This window comes from Mesoplodon densirostris, chromosome 1 (genome assembly GCF_025265405.1).
Source record: "Mesoplodon densirostris isolate mMesDen1 chromosome 1, mMesDen1 primary haplotype, whole genome shotgun sequence".
Lineage (NCBI taxonomy): Eukaryota > Metazoa > Chordata > Mammalia > Artiodactyla > Ziphiidae > Mesoplodon > Mesoplodon densirostris.
Genome location: NC_082661.1, coordinates 223,582,555 through 223,603,474, shown reverse-complemented (window position 1 = coordinate 223,603,474; position 20,920 = coordinate 223,582,555). Strand labels below are relative to the sequence as shown.

Here is a 20,920-nt window from a genome sequence, read left to right as displayed (position 1 = left end):
TATACAGATACATGGCTGCTTTTAGGATTAATAATTTAAAAAGTCAATCACTCCTAGTGTACTACTGCTAGTACATCAGAAAATCCAAATCTCATTTGTCTTACTCCTGCTTAAAAACTATTTCTGCTTAAAAATCAGTGACTTCCCATTGGCTGTGGAATAGTCTTTGCCATAATATTCAAGACTCTCAAAAGATCCAGCCCTGATTAACCTTTCTAGCCACATCTGCTACTCCCTTACCGGTACCCTGTTGTGTCTCTGGTATACCAAACTACAAGCAAGTTTTTACAGCCTGTTTTCTTTCAAACCCCTGGTTTTGAATTAGTTTCTCTACCTTGAATGCTTATCCTTCCATCAAGACCCAGTTCAAATGTCACTGTTTTAAACCCAGGCAAGGTTAGTGATAACCTTTTCAGGATTCACAAAGCAGTTGAATGCCTTTACTTTAAGCACTCAGGTTGTTTGAAATATAATTTTTTGGTTTTGTATTATGTCTGCTTTTTTTAAGCTCAGTCTATTGGGAGAGGCATTCATGTTCTATCTTGGTATTTTCAGACCTAACATGCTTGACACCAAAAAAGGTAGTCTTCATATAAATGAATGAATGCTTTGTTGGGTGAAACTTGAGCTGATATTACACTTTTTATTTTAGAAATGGATTTAAGTTAATCTTTAGTTCCTATTATTGAAAGTTTAACTCTTTACTAGGTAAGCCACATGATTTCTCCCTGCTTCCTCTAGTTTCCTTTTGAGACTTTGCTTCATTTATATTTCTTACATGTTTTACAGCAAGATTAAAGCAACACATTTCGTGGGATAAAATGTGTATAATTGGTAATGGGGCCCAGGTAGCACTCTGCTTAGAGCGGATCTCTCCTTACTCTGTGTTTGCTGCCCCCGCCCCTTGAAGAAAACTGGGGTGGTTAACAATCAAAGCAGTAACTGTAGGAATTAGAGCAAGCTACAACCTCAGGAACTGAAATTGTGTATCTGTATGCCAAGTTCTTTATCTCTGCTGCCCAGTGTGGCCTCTTTTTCTCTGGACTCGCCATGTAATTTCAGGGCATATGCCTGCCAGTAGCTCTAGGTCACATCCTTACAGCTCCTGATTAGAGAAGGAAAAAGTGTCGTTTCCAGCTTCAATTTGAAAATCTTGGGTAGGGATAGATGGAACAAAATTCTGTGATTACCCTTTCTGAGTAGTTGGTTAATCGTGGCTGACAGTCACCCCAACACGACAATCATACCTGTGGAGTATGAGAAAAGCATTTCCAGGAAAGTAGGAGAAGAGGGTTTGAGTAGACAGTGGTGCATGGAAGAGCATCTGAGATGGCTTATTATGCTTTTTCTCATATATTTTCACTGCCAAGATATTCTATATCTTACTTGCTTCTGCTATGGACATAATAATGTCATGAGAATTAGTTGGCATCTTTGAGGTAAGTGCTGGTATATGATTTAAAAGATATTTTGATTCTTAAAATTACTTTAGGTCATTTTTTTATGTTGACTTTAAAGTTGATTTTGGTACATACTTGGCCGAATATTAGATCTTGGAGTATTACTTAAGAGGTGTCTTAGTCATGGAGAACTTGGAAAATAAGGCATTTAGAAATTATCTGAGGGGAATAAGAGCCTGAAGTTATGGGAGTGAAGAGCTGAAATTCAGTGCTCTCTGAAATTTTACATTCACTGTAAAGGAGTGAAAATGTCAGCATATAGAGGCTGAGTGATTCAGAGATGTCTGTGCAGGAAGACTCGTTAAAAAATGTTTTCTTAGATTTTTCATAAAATGTGCAACTTCGAAGTAGGATGTTGATATATTCTAGGTCAGCTTTATAGACTCCTGAACTTCATGAAGTTGTTTCAACATCACTTGGGTATTTTGTTAGACCACCCATCATTAAATTACTTTTTAATTTAAAAATGCTGGATATTTTTCTTAACATATGTAAAAGTGCTTAAGTACAGAAAAGTACATAAATTTGGGGTAGATCTGTGTAAGAAACTCATTTTAGTAATATTTGAGTTCACATGCTTACCAGTTTTAGGTAGAACCACATGAAATTGCAGTTCAGAAATGGTCAAGTATTAGTAAATTCATACAATTCAATAACATGGTTTCTTTAAAACCCTGTCCACAAATAGCCCTCGAATTGCTGACCTTGTATTATTAATGTATATCGTAGCATGAGCCATATAATTGCTAGAAGAGTATGTTATAGACAACTAAGCATAAAAATTCATCACATAGGCAAAAGATTTAAATAAGCTAAGGCTATAATAAGTAGCCTATTTATAAAGCAGTTTTGCTTTTGTTTAGTAAACAAGTGATTTGAGTGCCTGTCTAGGAAATCTTGCCTTCAAGGTGGGTGGTCCACTTGCTGAGCACCTAATACATTATATGCCAGATAGTGTGCTGAAGTACTTTATCTTATTCATTCTTTCAAAAGTTCTGTAACAACAGGCATTTCTATTGTGTTTTAGAGATGAGGAAATAAGCCTAGGAAATAGTGGGTCTAAATTGCATTAAAAGTGAGACTCCAGACTGATGATCCATATTGAGGGAGGTGCATATTCATTGTCCTTATTTCATGATGCTATATTTGAGCATTTGAATTGTATGCACAAGTTTGTGTTTGGTTTTAGTAGCATTTTTGAAAATTCACATCTTTATCGTTGTGTAGGAAAGGGGAGAGGGTGGTTTGGAACAGGTAAGTTTTTAATCTTAAAATAGACTTCTTTGGACCCTTACGTTCTGGCAGAGGAAGTTAGCCTGCATAAGTTAGCTTCTGGTTTATCTTTTTTTGGTGGATCATTTAAACAACAGAACTTGTTAAATAAGTTTTGGAACATGGAAAAAAGTTCTCTTCGTATCAGTTAGACTATGCTCAATCCTTATCTGCAATAAAGTAGTATATACCTTGAGATGGTATTGAAGTAGCTTGCCATTATAATAAAGTGGCTGATCATGGAATGCAAATAAATGCTTTATGAGAGTTGATCTGGCCTATGAAAAAGTCATTTGGATAGTTGATTAGTTCAAGCTGCCAGTATATTTTTTTTACTCAAAAAACTGATTCAGTTCTAAGCTAAAGCTGTATATAGTGTGTTTCTTTTAACTAGTTGCTTAACTCTGGGATAAGAGCTTCTGTAATTAGTACTGATCAGAATCTAAGTGTTTGGAATGAATTTTCCTCCTTTCTTCAAATATGTTGAACAAATGAGGTATATTTACATGGGCAAGCATAAAAGTCTGATCTGATCTTCCAGTCATCTTAAGATTGTGACTCCTGGGATTCCCTGGCTGCCTTGATAACCTTATAAGCAGTCATAGTTTGAGATTCAGAAGCAAATTGGCAAAGTGCATATCAAGGCACTCCTTTGTCCCAGTTTTATTTTTGAGATATAACATAATAGATGTGCAACATAATAATTTGATATATGTATATTGCAAAATGATTACCCCCCCCAAGGACAATTCTTCTGCCTTGATCTTTTTTTTTAATGGAATAAATCTAGGCTGATATTCCTGAACAATTGGCTGTTTTCTGAAGTGCATTATTTTGCCCATAGTAAAGGCAAATATTTGCTATGTCTTCCTGCAGTGTATTCCCCGCCTTTTTCTTAGAAGTCCATTATTATCTCAAAGGTCTATAAATCCATGTACTGTAGGAATTTATATATAGGTATATAGAGATAAAGCTGTATAATTTTTTTTAAACTTGTAAAGAAGCAACTCTGTTTCCTTAGTAGATTATCCATATGGGTTATGCACAAGTCATGGAAGGGCTAAATTACACTTATGTTGGAAATATAAGGTCAAATGGAATTGTGGATACTGCTTGTTTTGCTAAGAGCGCAATGCTTTTCTACCTGGAGAGGCAGGTTTTTCCAGAGATATACTCCATGTTGAGTAAAAGACAAGGTTGAATTGAGGGATAAGGAGATCAAACCAAAAGGGGTACTTACCTAACCCCATGAGAGATTTTTTAAGGAGAAAATGTGGTCACTGGGTAGTATGGTTCAGAAAAAGCAGAGTATTTAAGACAGCAGACAGTATTTAAGACAGAGCCTCTGAGATGGTCTGAAAGCTCAGCAAATAACATGAATGTTGATAACTGCCCTAAGTTCTTAACCTTGGAAAGTGTCTGATTACAACTTTTTCATTTTATAAGAGGACAGCTTTTGTTCATGTACAGGCACACCTCAAAGATATTGAGGGTTTGGTTCCAGACCACCCAAATAAAGCGAATATCACAATAAAGCAAGTCACATGTTTTTTTTTGTTTGTTTCCCAGTGCGTATAAAAGTTAACGTTTACACTACTGTAGTCTATTAAGTGTGCAATAACATTATGTCTTTAAAAATGTACCTTAATTTAAAAATACTTTATTACTAAAAAACACTAATAGTCTGGATCTCCTGCAAGTTGTAATCTTTCTTTACTGGTAGAGGGTTTGAAATATTACAGGAATTATCAAAATAGGATACAAAGACACAAAGTGAGCAGGTGCTGTTAGGAAGATGGCACAGGTAGCCGCAGACCTTCCATTTGTTTTAACAAAACAACCCCCCCACACACACCCCTACCCTGTATCCGTGAAGCATGGGAAAACGAGGTGTATGCCTGCAGTAAAACTTAATAGCGATGTGTGTGTGTGCTTTTATGAACCCCTAGCCGAGATGATTGTCTTGGTATGTGTCCATAAAATAACTGTGCCTAGTGTGTCCCAGAAACTGGACTAGGGTTACTTACATTTTTTTCCCTAATAGAGTGTATTGTTGATGTAAGTTGTGATTATATGTCCCTTAAAGAATGGTGTAAAAATAACTGGAAGCAGACGACTGTCTTTACTTGCTTGTGTTTTCTATTATGGTTAAATGATCCAGCATTTTCTGTCTTGGTGTAGGAACTTAGTGATTTGGCCCGTGACCCTCCAGCACAATGTTCTGCAGGTCCAGTTGGGGATGATAGTAAGTAATTTTCAAGTTGATTTTTATGGTTAGTTTCAAAAAAGCTTGTGTATTTTTAGATAATAACAAGAGTGTTTTCTTTTTCTAGTGTTTCATTGGCAAGCCACAATTATGGGACCTGTAAGTACTGAGAATTAAGTATTGCTTTTAATTAAAATCCAGCATTGATGTAGTTAGTAATTTTTAATTAAGCCTTTAGCTTTATTTTATTACATTGTAATTTTATTTGAGATATGCCATAGTTGTTGCACTGCTTTTGGAAGAAACAGTTGGTCATTAGTTAAGTATATTGTGTCTGTCCCTGTGTTCAGGTTCTAGAGTATGTATAGCTTTTCTATGACCTATCAAATATCTCTTCCATTCTAATTTTCTTTCATAGCAATGTAAAGTATTGTCACAGAGCTTCCTGACTTATAGCCCATTAGTTTTCTGGCTGTACCATGATATTACTCAAAGATCTTACTCTCTTATTGTAGCTGCCTAAAATCTAGCTTAATTGTCTTATTTTGATATTTGAGTTTTTTAAAACTTCAGTTTCATGTAAAATTTGAATATTTTTAGGTAGATAGTGATAATTTTATTTTATTTTGGCCATGCCATGCAGCGTGTGGGATCTTAGTTCCCTGAACAGAGATTGAACCCTTGCCTCCCACATTGGGAGTGTGGAGTCTTAACCACTGCACCGTCAGGGAAGTCTTTAGAAAGTGATATTTTGAATACAGCAAAATTCCTTTCTATCCCGGGTAGATAAGAAACTGTATGTGCTGGATAATTGAATATTCAGAATTATGGATACTATCTAAGAGTTTCACAGAATTAGAGCACAGTAAAACATCCTGGGGTAAGACTGTATATCAAACAATACTTAACATTTTTTTTGACTTGGAAGGCACCTAAGGGTTTCTATTCTGAGGGGTGTGTGTGTGTGTTACTGAATTTTCTGCTTTCTTCCCCCTTTTGGTATTTTAATCTCAACATAACTGGCAGTAATGTACTAGGTGAGATAATGGTCAGTAAGTAGATATTTATAATTCTAAAAGAAGAAATGCCCTTGGAAAAAAAAGCTAGCCAGTGGGTGGGTTGGTTTAGCAAGTGTTTTATTCAGCAGTTCTGATTGTAAATCACATAGAGGGGGGATATTTAGTTTAACAATTTGAGATGTGTCTGTGATTGAGATTCTAGTGAAAAAACTACAGAGTCAGGGTTGTTTCCAGTTACCTCAAGGTCTATTTTTACTGTTTTAAGTGCTTGCTTTTGTCTAACTGGTGACAAAACTGTGATTCCCGCCCAGCCCCGCCCCCCCTTAAATACACATAGTTAAGTAAGTCATGGCTTACCCAGTTTGGCCCATACAAAGTTTTATATTTTGGCCCTGACCTGGGATCAAACCCGTGCCCTCTGCAGCGGAAGCGCGGACGGAGTCTTAACCACTGGACCGCCAGGGAGGTGCTGGCCCACACAGTGTTTTACACGTTGACAATCTTCACATAAAAACCCTGTCACTAGACCCTCCTTCTGCAAGCTTGGGGTGGAGTAGCAGCTGCCTTCTTTCTTCAGAAAGTGTGTGTCTGCCACAATTTCTACCAGGTCCACTTAGGCACTTACAGTTGAAACTTCTAGAATTTTCCCATTATAGATCACCAATTTTCAAAGCAAAGAATTCAGTAAAATGCCTTGCCATATCTATACCAAATAAAGCTCATCTTTGATTTAGAGTGCTTTAAGATAGTCTCATTATAAAAATTAGTTGTCTGTACTAATAAAGCACAAAAGAGTTGGTAGTCAAGACTTAAAACTGGGTGGTGTGCATAATAAACCAACTTTTAAATCAGCGTAATGTTTTTCTGCTGGACTTTTGAGTCTTCGTTATTTTATTTATTCCTTTCCAAAAGGTAAGGAATACACCTATAGTAAATCAAAGTGAAGCATAATTGAGGAGTTTGTTAGTAATTTTCCACAGAATAGAAGATTGCTGGGGCTTCCCTGGTGGCATAGTGGTTGAGAATCTGCCTGCCAATGCAGGGGACACGGGTTCGAGCCCTGGTCTGGGAAGATCCCACATGCCGCGGAGCGACTAGCCCCGTGAGCCACAAATACTGAGCCTGCGCGTCTGGAGCCTGTGCTCCGCAACGAGAGGCCGCGATAGTGAGAGGCCCGCGCACCGCGATGAGGAGTGGCCCCCACTTGCCGCAACTAGAGAAAGCCCTCACACAGAAACGAAGAGCCAACACAGCCATAAATAAATGAATAAATAAATAAATAAAAATTAAAAAAAAAAAAAAAAAAAAAAAAGAAGATTGCTTATCCTGAAGAATTTTTCAGCTGTTAATTTGCTTTTACTTTCAGGAAACATTTTTCATTTATATGTATTTCAGATTATGGCTATGCTTTGCTAATTTTTTTCAGCAACCTTTTAATATAAAGGAATAACAGTTTTCTGCTTTTGAAAACAGATATTTCATTTTCAGAACTATTTAAATATTCCCTGATTAACAAGAGCAAAAAATATATTTATACCATAACAGCATAGTTCTGCTTTAGTAACATTAGTCTCTGAAATGTACTTGTTTTCTGAGGAGGTTAATTTTCACTGTTGGGTAATTTCAGGAATGAGTCATAAGTTATAAAAACTCACCCAAAATGCAGATTTTAACTGCGCGTTTTGTAAGTAAGCACCTAAGTTTAGATGCCAGCTTGTAAATGGTTAACAATTATCCTTACTATGAAGTGTATCAATGAAACAACCATGCTGTTTTGGCTTTTGACTGCATCTTTATGACAGAACGTCACGGTTTGATTAGATAATATTATTTTGTTAGTATGCCTACCGTTAGTGGCATGCAGATGTGACCCAAAACAGTAGGGCTAGTGGTGGCATAACAATCCATAAATTGCAGATTTGCTGGAAGAATAAACGTTAACAAAATTACTTTTGCTTTGGAGTGCTTCTTAGGTCAAAGTGATGGCAGTGTCACAGAACTAAAGATTTCTGACTCTGTAAGGTGTGGATCGTCTAATTGAGGTTTCATGACAGAGTTACTATTGGATTTTGGTGGATTATAGTAAGGAAATCTTCTTGATGATTGGACAAAAATGCTTGGTTCTTAAAAATTACGTGCTAGCTTATTCTTTCCAAAGGCAAGGCACTGCGGAAGCACAAATGCCGATAAAAATAAACCGTTGAAAGAAGGTGGCAGTGTTGCTCGTTATGTGGTTTTTAAACTTTTGTTGGTTATTTTGTGCTATGTTAAGGGAAATTTCCATGAAGAATTGATGCAGTGAGGAGAAACTAACTTCCTTACCTATTGTTTCTGATATTTATGTGCTTGACTTTTTTTAATTGTAAACGGAGCTGACAGACATTGTTGAAATTATTTTGAGAACCACGTTAACTTCCATCTAATCTGTGATATATAGCCGTAGAAGAAAGTACCGTATCTGTGAATAATGTAACTGTTGGCAGCCTGAGCAGAATCAGATACAAAAACCATCTGAAGTAAAATATTTGGTCCATCTGAAGTAAGATCTTGAACTAAAGCAGTGGGTATTGTTTTATTGTTACATAAGGGTGAATTTTTCAGTTTATGTTGTTTATTATGTTTTTCCTGCGAAGGCTAATAATATGTGAAAACTCCTCTTTAGTACCTCACTCTTTGCGGTACGTGGGCCTCTTACTTTGTGGCCTCTCCCGTTGCGGAGCACAGGCTCCGGATATGCAGGCGCAGCGGCCATGGCTCACAGGCCCAGCCGCTCCGCGGCATGTGGGATCTTCCCGGACCATGGCACGAACCTGTGTCCCCTGCATCGGCAGGTGGACTCTAAACCACTGCACCACCAGGGAAGCCCCGTACCTTACTCTATAAGGAGTTTTATAGTCTAGTGTAAGAGGAAAACACTAGTTAAAATTATGTTGGATAATAGTGTACAGAACAAGATAGTTTAAAAAGGACAGCCTGCAGTTTGTACTAAAGGGAGAGCTGTATTATTTATCTTTTTTAAGACATTTAAGCACAAGATGGACCCTGTAGTATAGGTAGGGTCCTGTGGGTAAGGAAGACTATTCCAAGTAGGGAAAGAAACAGGAGAAAAAGGAGATGTGAAACATCCTTATTTTATGTGCAATACAGAGAGTGTATTCTGGAGAAGAGGTGGAAGATGAGACTAACTAGATAGATGGGTGGAAATCAGATCATTAAAGCACAGGAGTTTGAACTTTAATCTTGAAAGCTGTGCTAGATTTCAAGCTGGAGAGTAACTTGTACCTTGAAAAGACCACTTCAGCATTAGCATGAGGCATAAATTGGAGGGAAGCCAGAGTGAAGGCAGGAATACTACCAATAGTAAACCATTGCCATAATGTAGACAAAAGGTAGTAAGATCTTGAACTAAAGCATGGGTATAAAGGAGAGGAGTCTGGTTCAGGAGACTTCAAGGGTCTTTGACATTTGGTAACTACTGTGAGGAGATGGGAAAGAATCAATGATGAGATCCTAGTTTGTGGCTTCACGATTGTGGTTTGAGTCTTTGACACATGAGACATCCAAGTAGAAATATTCAGTAGGCATTTGAATACATGTCCTGGGATGAATAACTACACTAGAGATAGATTCCGGAGTTCCCAAAATAAGTGTGGGACAGGAGGTAGAAGCAGAAGATGGACCCGTAGGAATACCAATACGTTATAGTTGCCTTAGGGGAAGAGTACAGACACTGAGGGAGAAGCAACTTGGACAACTTTGAGCAAAACAAGGCTAGAAGGTTTCTAAAAAAGAGATACAATATGTATTCTGGATTTCTAAGATTCGGTCAATTTGCTGATCAGTGTATTCCTTTTTGTTTTTCTTGGTGTATTTGTTTGCTGTCAATTTATGGTAAATTTGATACAGAGCCTCAATTTTTTTAGATGACATAGTTTGGTTATGGTTTTTACCAGTTTTTCCTCTTTTATTTGCTGGAATTTTAGTGTTAATTTGTAACATTGAAATGTTTTCATTCTGTAAGTTCTTTCTTTTGAAAAAGTGAAATGAAATTTGGCTTTGCCTAAATCTTACTGTTAGACTGCCTTTAAGAAACAGTCAGATACAGTGCTTGATTGTATGAAAGTTGGAATGAAAGCTTAAACAGAACTTTTGGAATTGGCTTTAATGAAAACTTAATGTTTTGGGATTACCCTTAAATTGTTAATTGTACTCAGTACAAACATATATCTTCAGTATGAGCCTGTTTTCTAAAAGGGTATGCTGTTTGAAGCATCTATTTCCAGTTAATGTAGCTTTATTATTTAACAATGATATATTGGTCTAATAAGTTCGGATCACATTCTGGTGCCTTGCTTTGTTTTTCTATACTTCTCAAATGCTGTTTTGCAGTCTTAGTTTTTTGAATTAAAATTTTTTGTAGGCACTATGAAAAGGAGGGACTTGAGTAGGAAAGACTTATTTAGAGAGTAGTACTTCCATTTAATAGTCATGTTTCTTTGAACTTGATTATCAGTAAGTTGACCTTTCTCCTTTAAAGCCCAGGTATATACCCTTGTTCATTTGTCATAATAGCTATAACATTTCACTGTATGTCTCTTTACCAGACTGTAAACTCATCAAGATAAGAAATTGTTCTGTGTCCCTTACATATACTTAGTAAATAGAACGGCAGAGTTAAAGTAATTCAACTAATGTTTAATTATTTTACAGAGGTCTGGGGATTAAATGAACTTACAGCGTCAGACCTGTGAAGGTTATTTGCCTCATATACAGAGTGAGCATAGAAAAAGGCTCATATTAGTGCTGTATACATCCTCACTCACATGCAGAGGAATAGGTGTTTGGTAATAACTCAAATTTTCAAACACGTCTTCAGGTTGGCTCTTTGCATAGCCAGAGACAATTACGCAATCCCTTTTTAAAAAAAAACGTTGACCTTAAAATCCTTGACTGGGTCACCATCTTTTGTCGTCACTCTTTGATCCGAGTCCGGCAGGGGTTTTCAGAAGACCTGGGTTTGAATCCTGGTTCTATCGTGTACCAATTGTATACTCACTAAGTTATTTCAAGTCCTATTTTACTCAACTCATAAAATGGGAACAATATCTTTTTCCTTTTATTGGTTAATAAATTAAATGTAAAATTCTAGCAAATGTTATTCCCAAATGTTACTTCATACTAACACTGTATAGTATTTATTTACTGAGGAGTTCTTCATACTCAAAGTGGGCAAGACAGCTAAGGAGAAAAAGTAGTGCTGTAGCTTAAAATTTTGTATTTTCTGTTGAAATGGACCAAACAAACATTCCACAGTTTTCCAAATCTAGTAATCCTGTGTATTGATTGGCTGTAGAGAACTCAGTAGTGTGTTTTTGAAGAAAAGACTTCATGGTTTTTATTTTTTAATTTATTTATTTTTATTTTTGTCTGCATTGGGTCTTCGTTGCTGCGCGTGGGCTTTCTCCAGTTGCGGCGAGCCGGGGCTAGTCTTCATTGCGGTGTGCGGGCTTCTCATTGTGGTGGCTCCTCTTGTTGCGCAGCACTGGCTCTGAGCGCGTGGGCTTCAGTAGTTGTGGCGCAGGGGCTTAGTTGCTCCGCGGCATGTGGGATCTTCCTGGACCGGGGCTCGAACCCGTGTTCCCTGCATTGGCAGGCAGATTCTTAAACACTGTGCCACCAGGCAAGTCCCAAGACTTCATGGTTTTTAAATGAGAATTTTGAGGAGCCAGTTGGGAACTAAACTTTCTTTAAAAACATATTCTGTTTCTGTTCTACTTCTCCTACTGAAGGGAGTTGTTATGTTACCTACAAGACCTAACTTTTTGGTTTGCCAGTAACCAGGATAGCTTCTTGAGTTACAAAGCCATTTGTGTATATATGACTATCATTAGAAGAAATATTCTACAAATAAATGTAAACTTATATTTTCAAATTATAATTCGGTACATTATTATGTAGAGTTTTATTGCTAAGTATACTTTGTGAAAATTGGGGTCTAGAACCTTGTGTTTCTGGGTTATTTTTTCTAAATTTCTTTAACTTACATAAAGTAGGATCTACGTAAATTAGGGTTCATTGTTCTGTAGTAAATATTGTGATTTTTCACTAATACGAACTTCATTGTGGAATAATTTAGACTCTTGCAGTGTAAATAGGTAATTTTGCTTCATATTAGAGAAATGCTTAGAAAATAGAAATGTTACATGAATTATCTAGCAATAACATTTAAAATAGCAGAGTTAAGCATATTTTTCTTTTCGCAGAATGACAGCCCATATCAAGGCGGTGTATTCTTTTTGACAATTCATTTTCCTACAGACTACCCCTTCAAACCACCTAAGGCAAGTATTTCCCCTCCAAATCTGTGAGTATAGATTTGTGTTCTATTCCAGAAATAAGAATTTCTAGTTCTTAGAAATTAGGGTTCTGTGTAAGTCAAGGCTAAATTGATATGAATGTATAGTGAATAGGAATAATTGAGGATGAATGTATATATTGAGTTGAATCACTGATGTTGAATGCTGACTCTTAACCTTAAAGAGCAGCTAAATCTGGATTTGAACTTTGTAAGTGGAGGTGAGAATTGCCGTATCCTTAATGTTGCAAGGCTCAAATATACCATGTGAAAGCTTTTTTTATTTTCCCCTTTATTGTGCTTATACGGATTTGGATTTTTACCCCTAGTGTCTTATAATACTAGGCTTCCAAATATCCAACTTAAGTATGCATTTTCACATGTTGCTAAAAATGACACCGTATTTGTATTGGGGTTCAGACAGACTGTAATACATTTTGGGCTTTGAGCTTGCACACGTAACAGTAAATTTATCAAAACTCAAGAGTTGCTTAATGCACTGGGGTGACTGGTTTATAGGTATTAAAAGCATGTGGTCCTTAACTTTTCAGAGCCATTGAGATAAACTCAATCTATATGAATAACTATGGAAGATAATATATATAGAACATTGGCACCTCACTAAAACTATCTTCACAATTATAGGTGCAATATGACAGTTCTTTTAGATGAAATGCCTTTGTGATATTCAAATTTGTGTTTTTTATGTACAGTGGAAATGGAGGGTCAAATACATACCTTTGTAGCTCGATGCCTTAAATGAGCTGGCCTGTGTGTTTTGGTTTACATTTGGAAGTTTCTTATTTTTAAGTGAATGTTAAATACCCTTCAAATGGCTCTTTGATACTCATGATATGGTAGGGCCAAAAGTTAACCTTCAGAACCACCCACCATATCATTGACAATAAAATTTTTGCCCCATTTGTATTTTCCATTTTAATTAAAAATAGGGGAGCCCCTGAGGGATCTTGGTCAGAATATAGAAACCAGTTGCTGTAATATTTGGTCCTTTTAGGTGTATTAATTAGGTTTTAGCTATTTGATTTTTTAGAATTTTAACAGTATTTTGAGTCTTGCTAAAGTCTTCTGCCAGAGTTTAGGGTGCTTGTTTTTATTTAGGAAAAATACCTAAAGTTTTTGTTTTTGTTTTTGTTTTTAGGTTGCATTTACAACAAGAATTTATCATCCAAATATTAACAGTAATGGCAGCATTTGTCTCGATATTCTAAGATCACAGTGGTCTCCTGCTTTAACTATTTCTAAAGGTAAAATAGTTTTAGAGAAAGTCTTGAGAGGCTGATTTTCTAATAGTTAAAGGAGTTTCATTTTTGGGCCTACTTTTCTGAGTATTTTTATAATGACAACTTTTTGATAAAGGTGGGGAAAGGAACAAGAAGTTACATCATTTTTGCTCGTTCATCAGTATTGATTTAAAAACATTTTGTGGGAAGAAGTTAACATTCAAATGGGGGAGGCATTATTTGCAGATAACAGTAGCAACGTTTATTTTAATTGATTTCTGCAGTATTTTTCAGTCCCAAGCCACCTGCACATCTCATACAGTCCTTGCCTTTTAGCTAAAATGATATACCGAAAGTTAATAGAGCTTTTGAAACTTGAGCTTTCTTATAGAAAAATTGTGGTTTTGCTTTCCTGTGTTTATTATTTTTTAGATAAAAAACCTTTTTTAAAAGCTTTAGTTAGGTGTTTTGTGGTCATGGTAGGTTGTTCCTACCTAATACTAGTCTAAAATGTATAGTTTTGGGAAGGTCTGTACATAAATTCTGCTCTTCTACTTTAATGGGGATCCATTATGTGACATTTTTAATAGGTTGTCCAGTCTCCATGTCAATATCCCAGATGGAGATGGAGTGTCTCTCCATCTCTTACTCTTTGAATGACTCTGGTGGCTTTTATGTCGCTTTTACCCCACAAATAAAATCATCTAACACAAAACTATTTAATGGGGAGGAAGTCTGCCTTTTAGTAATTTACAGTTTTTGGGTATTGACATTCCTTAGTACACAAAATTAAGTTTTAACGTTGCTAATTATGACAGTATTTCAGATATTTGAGGATAGCAGCTAACTCGAAGCATTCTCAATTTCTGGCTGAGTACTTACTGCAGCATTCCCCAAATTGTTTCTTGAAATAGTTAATAGTGTTTTACCAAAAGTTTTATGAGTATGGTAAATGCAAAGTGAAACTGGTTTTGTTTGTTCATTTGTTTTTTAAGGCAGGACATCATAAAGCCTCTCATATGCTTGTACAGTGCTTTTGAATCTCCTTAAAGGGACTGTGTAGCGTTCCCAAAATTTTATTTGATAGGAAATACTTTTTGCGGGGAGAAAGAAAAACAATTTGGGTGAATGCTGCTGTAATTCTTTCAAGTGCGGCATAATTTTAGGCCTATTTTTCACCCTCTTGGCTACATTCAAGTTTCTTTTCAGATCAGACTCTGTTAACACCAGATACCTGGTATTAAGAAAGCTTTAATACTAGGTTCCAGGTTATTTTTTTAACCATCGTTGGAAATGCACTGTAATACTGAACACTTCTTCTATAAATGTGGGTTTAGTTTTATATCTGCCCCCGCACTTGGGTTTAAAATTATATGTGCGATAATGTTTTTTGACCACTTTAAGCTTTTATATCTTAAACTTTTATAAAAACCTTGCACAGTGTCTGGCACATAACAGACATTCAGAATGAATTAGGTACATGTTCCATGATGCTTGGCATCTTTTAAGTTGATATTTTGAACAGGGCAGGGTAAGAGCTAGAGTTGAAGGCCCATTTAGTAATAGATCTTGGCGTTGTTAAATTTAACCAGTACTCTTGGGATATGGTCTCTACCTTATAAATTCAGGGAGACAAAACATACAGTCAGTGGGGGCAGTTGTGAATTTCTGTGAAACTCCCCCGAGAGCAGGACAGAAAGTGGATTTTTTTATCATGACAAACAGCTAAGAATAATACTGCACAGATGTTCCCCAGATATTTTTATTCAAGGTCCCCCCACCCTGCAGAGTACCAAGAAACTCCAGTTACTTAAATTCTTATACCACTTAACTTAAAAGGTAACACAGGGAATTCCCTCGTGGTCCAGTGGTTAGAGCTCTGCGCTTCTGCTACAGGGGGCACGGGTTCTATCCCTGGTTGGGGAACTAAGATCCCACATGGCTTGAAGAATGGCAAAAAAAAAAAGGAAAAAAGAAAAAAAAGTAATGTAAACTAATATGGCATCATTTGATTGTCTTAGAACCCCTGATTTTGGCAGATTTTTATAGCTAATCAGTAAACTTGATGCCAGCAAATATCTATTTTTAGTATTTCTTACCTACCAGGAACTTGTCTCCTATAAAGCAGAATCTCTGTAAAGCTTTGTCTTACGGAGATTAAGATATAAACTAATAAAAATCTTTTGAAGATTGAGGTTTATAATACATGTTTTTAAATACTTGTATGTATCCAAATTCCTGATGATGGGTAACAGGCATTTGTTTTCTTCCAGTTCTTTTATCCATTTGTTCACTGCTATGTGATCCAAACCCAGATGACCCCCTAGTGCCAGAGATTGCACGGATCTATAAAACAGACAGAGATAAGTAAGTATGTACTAGTTTAAGAAAGCAGTATAAAAAGTGGCTTTTCTTAATGAGTTAGGCTTATACTTTGCTGTAAGTCGTCATGGCAACGCCAAGAAGACTTGATGCTTATTTCTGGTAAGATGATAGTTGAAATGTACAGAAAGCCAGTTACTGAAATGTGATTTTTTTTTTTTTAATTACTAGGTTTTGGTTTATGTGGCAATAAATAGCCCATCTAAAATGTTTTATTTTTCTAACATGTTCAATGTTTTGTCACTTTGTTTTGAGGAAGAAAGGTATTTTTTCTTCACCCCAATTATGTTTTTGAAAAAAAATACCGGTACTGTTGTAAAAATTTGGTCTAAGTTTTTTATATATTGAATTCTTTATGTATGTACAACTTTACCATTATAACTTTTGTATGTTATAATTAATGCTAAGTATACTTGTTCAATTAGGTACAATAGGTTAGCAAGAGAGTGGACAGAGAAATACGCTATGTTGTAGGGTAAGAGGATCTGCACTCTATGGTGCGCTTATTCATGGTACTGCCAGCACTTGAGTGCTGCATGCATTAAGGCACTGGATTAACTAACAAAAGGTAACAGATGTGGCAGTTTTCTGAAAACTGTACATTTAACTGCTTGATCTCTGTTTAGCGTGAAAGTATACCCAATAGTCATTATTGCTTGAGAGTATTTTTGCATGGCAAACCAGTTATCTAGCACCAGTAAGAAAAGAAAATTTGAGTTTCTTTTTCAAACTACTACAGTATTTAAATTTTAACTTTAAAATTGGTATATTTTAAACTTCAGTACTATATGGAATGTGGTAACTTGGTTAAAATTTTGCCAAGAGGTAACAGTGTAAGGGAGAAACACTTTTAAGCCTCACCATCTATACTAAATGTTCATTACTGACAAGCATGCATTAGTGTCAGCTATACTTTGTGGCTCCCCGTATGCTAAATAAAAACCTTTGTTTTAAAGTGCTGGCTTTACAAGAGGTATCCTTAAATGAGGTAACCATGAACTGGAGGAAAGAATTTTTATATGTTAAAGTTAGAAAAATGGTTGAATTATGTTTAGTTCTCGGTTTGAAATGAAGTTAGTTAATATTTTATAGAGGTCAAACTGTAAATATAAATCAAAAGTTCTCCTATGCCCTTTTATATATTTGTTTCTTAAAGTTAGCACTTCATTATTTGTTCGGGTAAGTAGCCTGTGGCATGGTTGTAATACAAGGAGAAATTGGTAACATTTTATCAGTATTAGTGATCTTCCTCAGTAATAAATAACCTTACTCATGTATGAATTACCTGTTGCTCTTTTAAAACAAAGATGCCCCCAGTTGTACTCCAGAGTCTCATTCATCAGGTCTCAAGTGGGGCTTGTTAGCGCCAATCACCACACTTTAAAAGTAACGTGGTTTTGGGCTTCCCTGGTGGCGCAGTGGTTGAGAGTCCACCTGCTGATGCAGGGGACATGGGTTCGTGCCCCGGTCCGGGAAGATCCCACATGCTGTGGAGCGGCTGGGCCTGTGAGCCATGGCTGCTGAGCCTGTGCGTCTGGAGCCTGTGCTCCGCAACGGGAGAGGCCACAACAGTGAGAGGCCCGCGTACTGCAAAAAAAAAAAAAAAAAAAAAAAAAGTAACGTGGTTTTGATGAACACATGACACACCCACCTCGTCTTGAAAATTACTGCTCTTTTAGCACCTTAACCCAGTGTCTTACTTTTCTGCCTGTGCCGAAGTCTCAAAGGCATTTTCTCTTTTGGTAATATCCAGGGTCAAGTAACTTTTCAAAGTCTAGGATTCAGATTAAAATGTTTTAGTTCATTATTTGGTCTGACTTTAATGGAAATTGCTATAGATGTACAGAATCTGCTGTTCTGATGAATTGTAAAAAAAATTTTAATGTTAAAATTTGTTGGAATGGATACTAGTTGTAGAGTTTCTAATAGAACATTAGCTCAGTGGTAGGAGACAGAAAAGGTCTTTGATTTTTGTTAGCCATTCTATGTGTTTATTAAAATACTGCTTTCAGTGTATTAGGACATTGTGTTGAAGCATAAAGTTCTCGTTTCCTACAGTGCTTTGAGTATCAGTGCTTTTTCTTCCTTGTTGGCTTTATTCTAATCATAGCCATTAAAGGTGACTCCCTGGTGAGTCTAGAGGTAAAATAGATTCTTTCCTTCCCTTTTAAGTATTAAAAATTATTTTAACTTTTTAAATAACATCTTTTTTATTTACAGGTACAACAGAATATCTCGGGAATGGACTCAGAAGTATGCCATGTGATGCTACCTTAAAGTCAGAATAACCTGCATTATAGCTGGAATAAACTTTAAATTACTGTTCCTTTTTTGATTTTCTTATCCGGCTGCTCCCCTATCAGACCTCATCTTTTTTAATTTTATTTTTTGTTTACCTCCCTCCATTCATTCACATGCTCATCTGAGAAGACTTAAGTTCTTCCAGCTTTGGACAATAACTGCTTTTAGAAACTGTAAAGTAGTTACAAGAGAACAGTTGCCCAAGATTCAGAATTTTTTAAAAAATGGAGCATGTGTATTATGTGGCCAATGTCTTCACTCTAACTTGGTTATGAGACTAAAACCATTCCTCACTGCTCTAACATGCTGAAGAATCATCAGAGGGGGAGGGAGATGGATGCTCAGTTGCCACATCAAAGGAAGCAGCATTATTCTAGCAGCATCCATCTTGTGTAAGCCTTCCACTGTTAGAGATTTGAGGTTACATGATATACTTTATGCTCATAACTGATGTGGCTGGAGAATTGGTATTGAATTTATAGCATCAGCAGAACAGAAAATGTGATGTATTTTATGCATGTCAATAAAGGAATGACCTGTTCTTGTTCTACAGAGAATGGAAATTGGAAGTCAAACACCCTTTGTATTCCAAAATAGGGTCTCAAACATTTTGTAATTTTCATTTAAATTGTTAGGAGGCTTGGAGCTATTAGTTAATCTATCTTCCAATACACTGTTTAATATAGCACTGAATAAATGATGCAAGTTGTCAATGGATGAGTGATCAACTAATAGCTCTGCTAGTAATTGATTTATTTTTCTTCAATAAAGTTGCATAAACCAATGAGTTAGCTGCCTGGATTAATCAGTATGGGAAACAATCTTTTGTAAATGCAAAGCTGTTTTTTGTATATACTGTTGGGATTTGCTTCATTGTTTGACATCAAATGATGATGTAAAGTTCTAGAGAGTGAATATTTTGCCATGTTCAGTTAAAAGTGTGCAGTCTGTTACAGGTTGACACATTGTTTGACCTGATTTATGCAGAATTAATAAGCTATTCAGATAGTGTAGCTTTAGTATGCTGCACATGATACTGGCAGCCCGGGAGTTCATTGATGGACTTGGGACCCAGCAGTTTTGAAACGTGTATGTGGAGTTTAAGAAATTTATTTTCCAGGTGCAACCCCCATCTAACTAAATTTTTTCTTCACCTTGTACACTTGACAGCTGAAAACATAACATGGGAGTAATAATGGGTCAAAATTTACAAAATAAAGTACTGTTTTGGTGTGGGAGTTGTCATAAGGCTATGTTGAAGTGACTTAACTATGTGGGATATTGAGTTTTTTTTTTTTAATGGAGTGAGTATCCATTAAAATGAATTTGTTCAGCCATTTACATTAATGAGCATTTAACTGCAACAGATATCATTTCAGGTGACTTAACATGAATGAATAAAAGTCAATGCTATTGGATTATTTTTTGTTTGACAAGTGCTATCTGTGCCACTTATTTAACTTCTGTAGTAACAAGGGCATTATCATTCTTCACCCTTCCTAATTCTGACCCTATAGTTTTATTACTTTTTCCTAGTTATTTTGATTTGTCCATTGCTTTCTTACAGTCCTGTATTCAATTTCTAGCACATCGGTGACTTTTCCACTTCCACATTTTTGCACTGCTTACACTTATGTGCAATCTTATTCCTTGTCTGCGCACAGATGTGGAAAGTTAGATATAAAATAAATGTTAAAGCTTGATTTTTATAAACATTTTAATATGTAGTTTGGACATGATTTATTGACTTAAGGTTCTTCTCTAAACTGAAAGTGAAATGCATGCCTTCCGAAGATGTTTTGGCTTTGTTAATTCTGTAATAAGCATTTCATTGAGAAATATCAATTCAGTTATACAATTTTCCAATGAGTGAATTTTTCGTTTTATCTTTTGCTTTAAAAATAACTCAAGGGTAGATGTCATACTGTTAAAACTGTTGGATTCAAAGTACAAATGAGAAATTAGTAACATACCTCTCCACAAGGTAAGAAACTTTTTTTTGCTCTATTTTTAGAATAAATTCTGAGATTCCCTCAAAATAACAGCTTTTATAGTAGGCATATCATTTCTTAAAAGCCAACCACGAATAAAACATACTTGTCAGAGCTTCTGGATTCCTAATTGGCTTTCAAATTGACCTTTTTAGCCATAGATAGCCCTTAAGTGTTTATAGAGATGACTTCCTTAAACTATTGTCATAATGATTAGTAGATGTGTCCAGTTCTCTGTATCTTTGACTTGATGCTTTCTATATTTCGTATGTCACTTCTAAGGGAATAAGCCATAAAGGCTTCTCCAGGTTTAAGAGAACAGTAAAGTACCTGGAAAACCAACATTTTTGAATGTATGAACACTGGACTTGAGATCATCTGCAATGAAACCTTCAAAAGAATCCAAGAATTTGTCCTTTCCCCCCCATACATATTACTAGTGCCATGTATAGGACTGAAGTGATCGTTAGATTAAAAATTGATGTTGGTTCTTCCTGTTTCCTATGTCTTTTAATGCATAACTCAGATTTTAAATACTTAAGTTTCTCTTAATCTATGGGAATTATAGTCCAGTTGACCTGTTAATGATAAATTATATTTTAAGTGACTCATTTTTATTCCTGGGCAGGTTTGCAATGTGATAATCAGATTTAAAAGAAAAAAAATAACTTACTACTCTGCTTTCTTGTGTGG

At 35.9% G+C, this 20,920-nt stretch overlaps 1 protein-coding gene across 5 annotated transcripts in view; it reads left to right on the top strand.

Annotated features, from left to right (window-relative positions):
* Positions 1–19,657, top strand: part of UBE2D3 (ubiquitin conjugating enzyme E2 D3) — a 30,486-nt gene extending 10,829 nt beyond the window's left edge. For 4 of the 5 annotated variants that reach the window (XM_060115554.1, XM_060115564.1, XM_060115573.1 and 1 more), the window contains exons 3-8: positions 4,914–4,977; positions 5,048–5,097; positions 12,221–12,298; positions 13,472–13,577; positions 15,827–15,920; positions 18,156–19,657. In XM_060115554.1, coding sequence (XP_059971537.1) covers positions 4,914–4,977; positions 5,048–5,097; positions 12,221–12,298; positions 13,472–13,577; positions 15,827–15,920; positions 18,156–18,201 — 438 coding nt within the window. In that variant the 3' untranslated portion in view covers positions 18,202–19,657. The remainder of the gene's footprint in view (positions 1–4,913; positions 4,978–5,047; positions 5,098–12,220; positions 12,299–13,471; positions 13,578–15,826; positions 15,921–18,155) is intronic. The other variant, XM_060115583.1, reaches the window with a different exon arrangement.
* Positions 19,658–20,920: the final 1,263 nt, after the last annotated feature.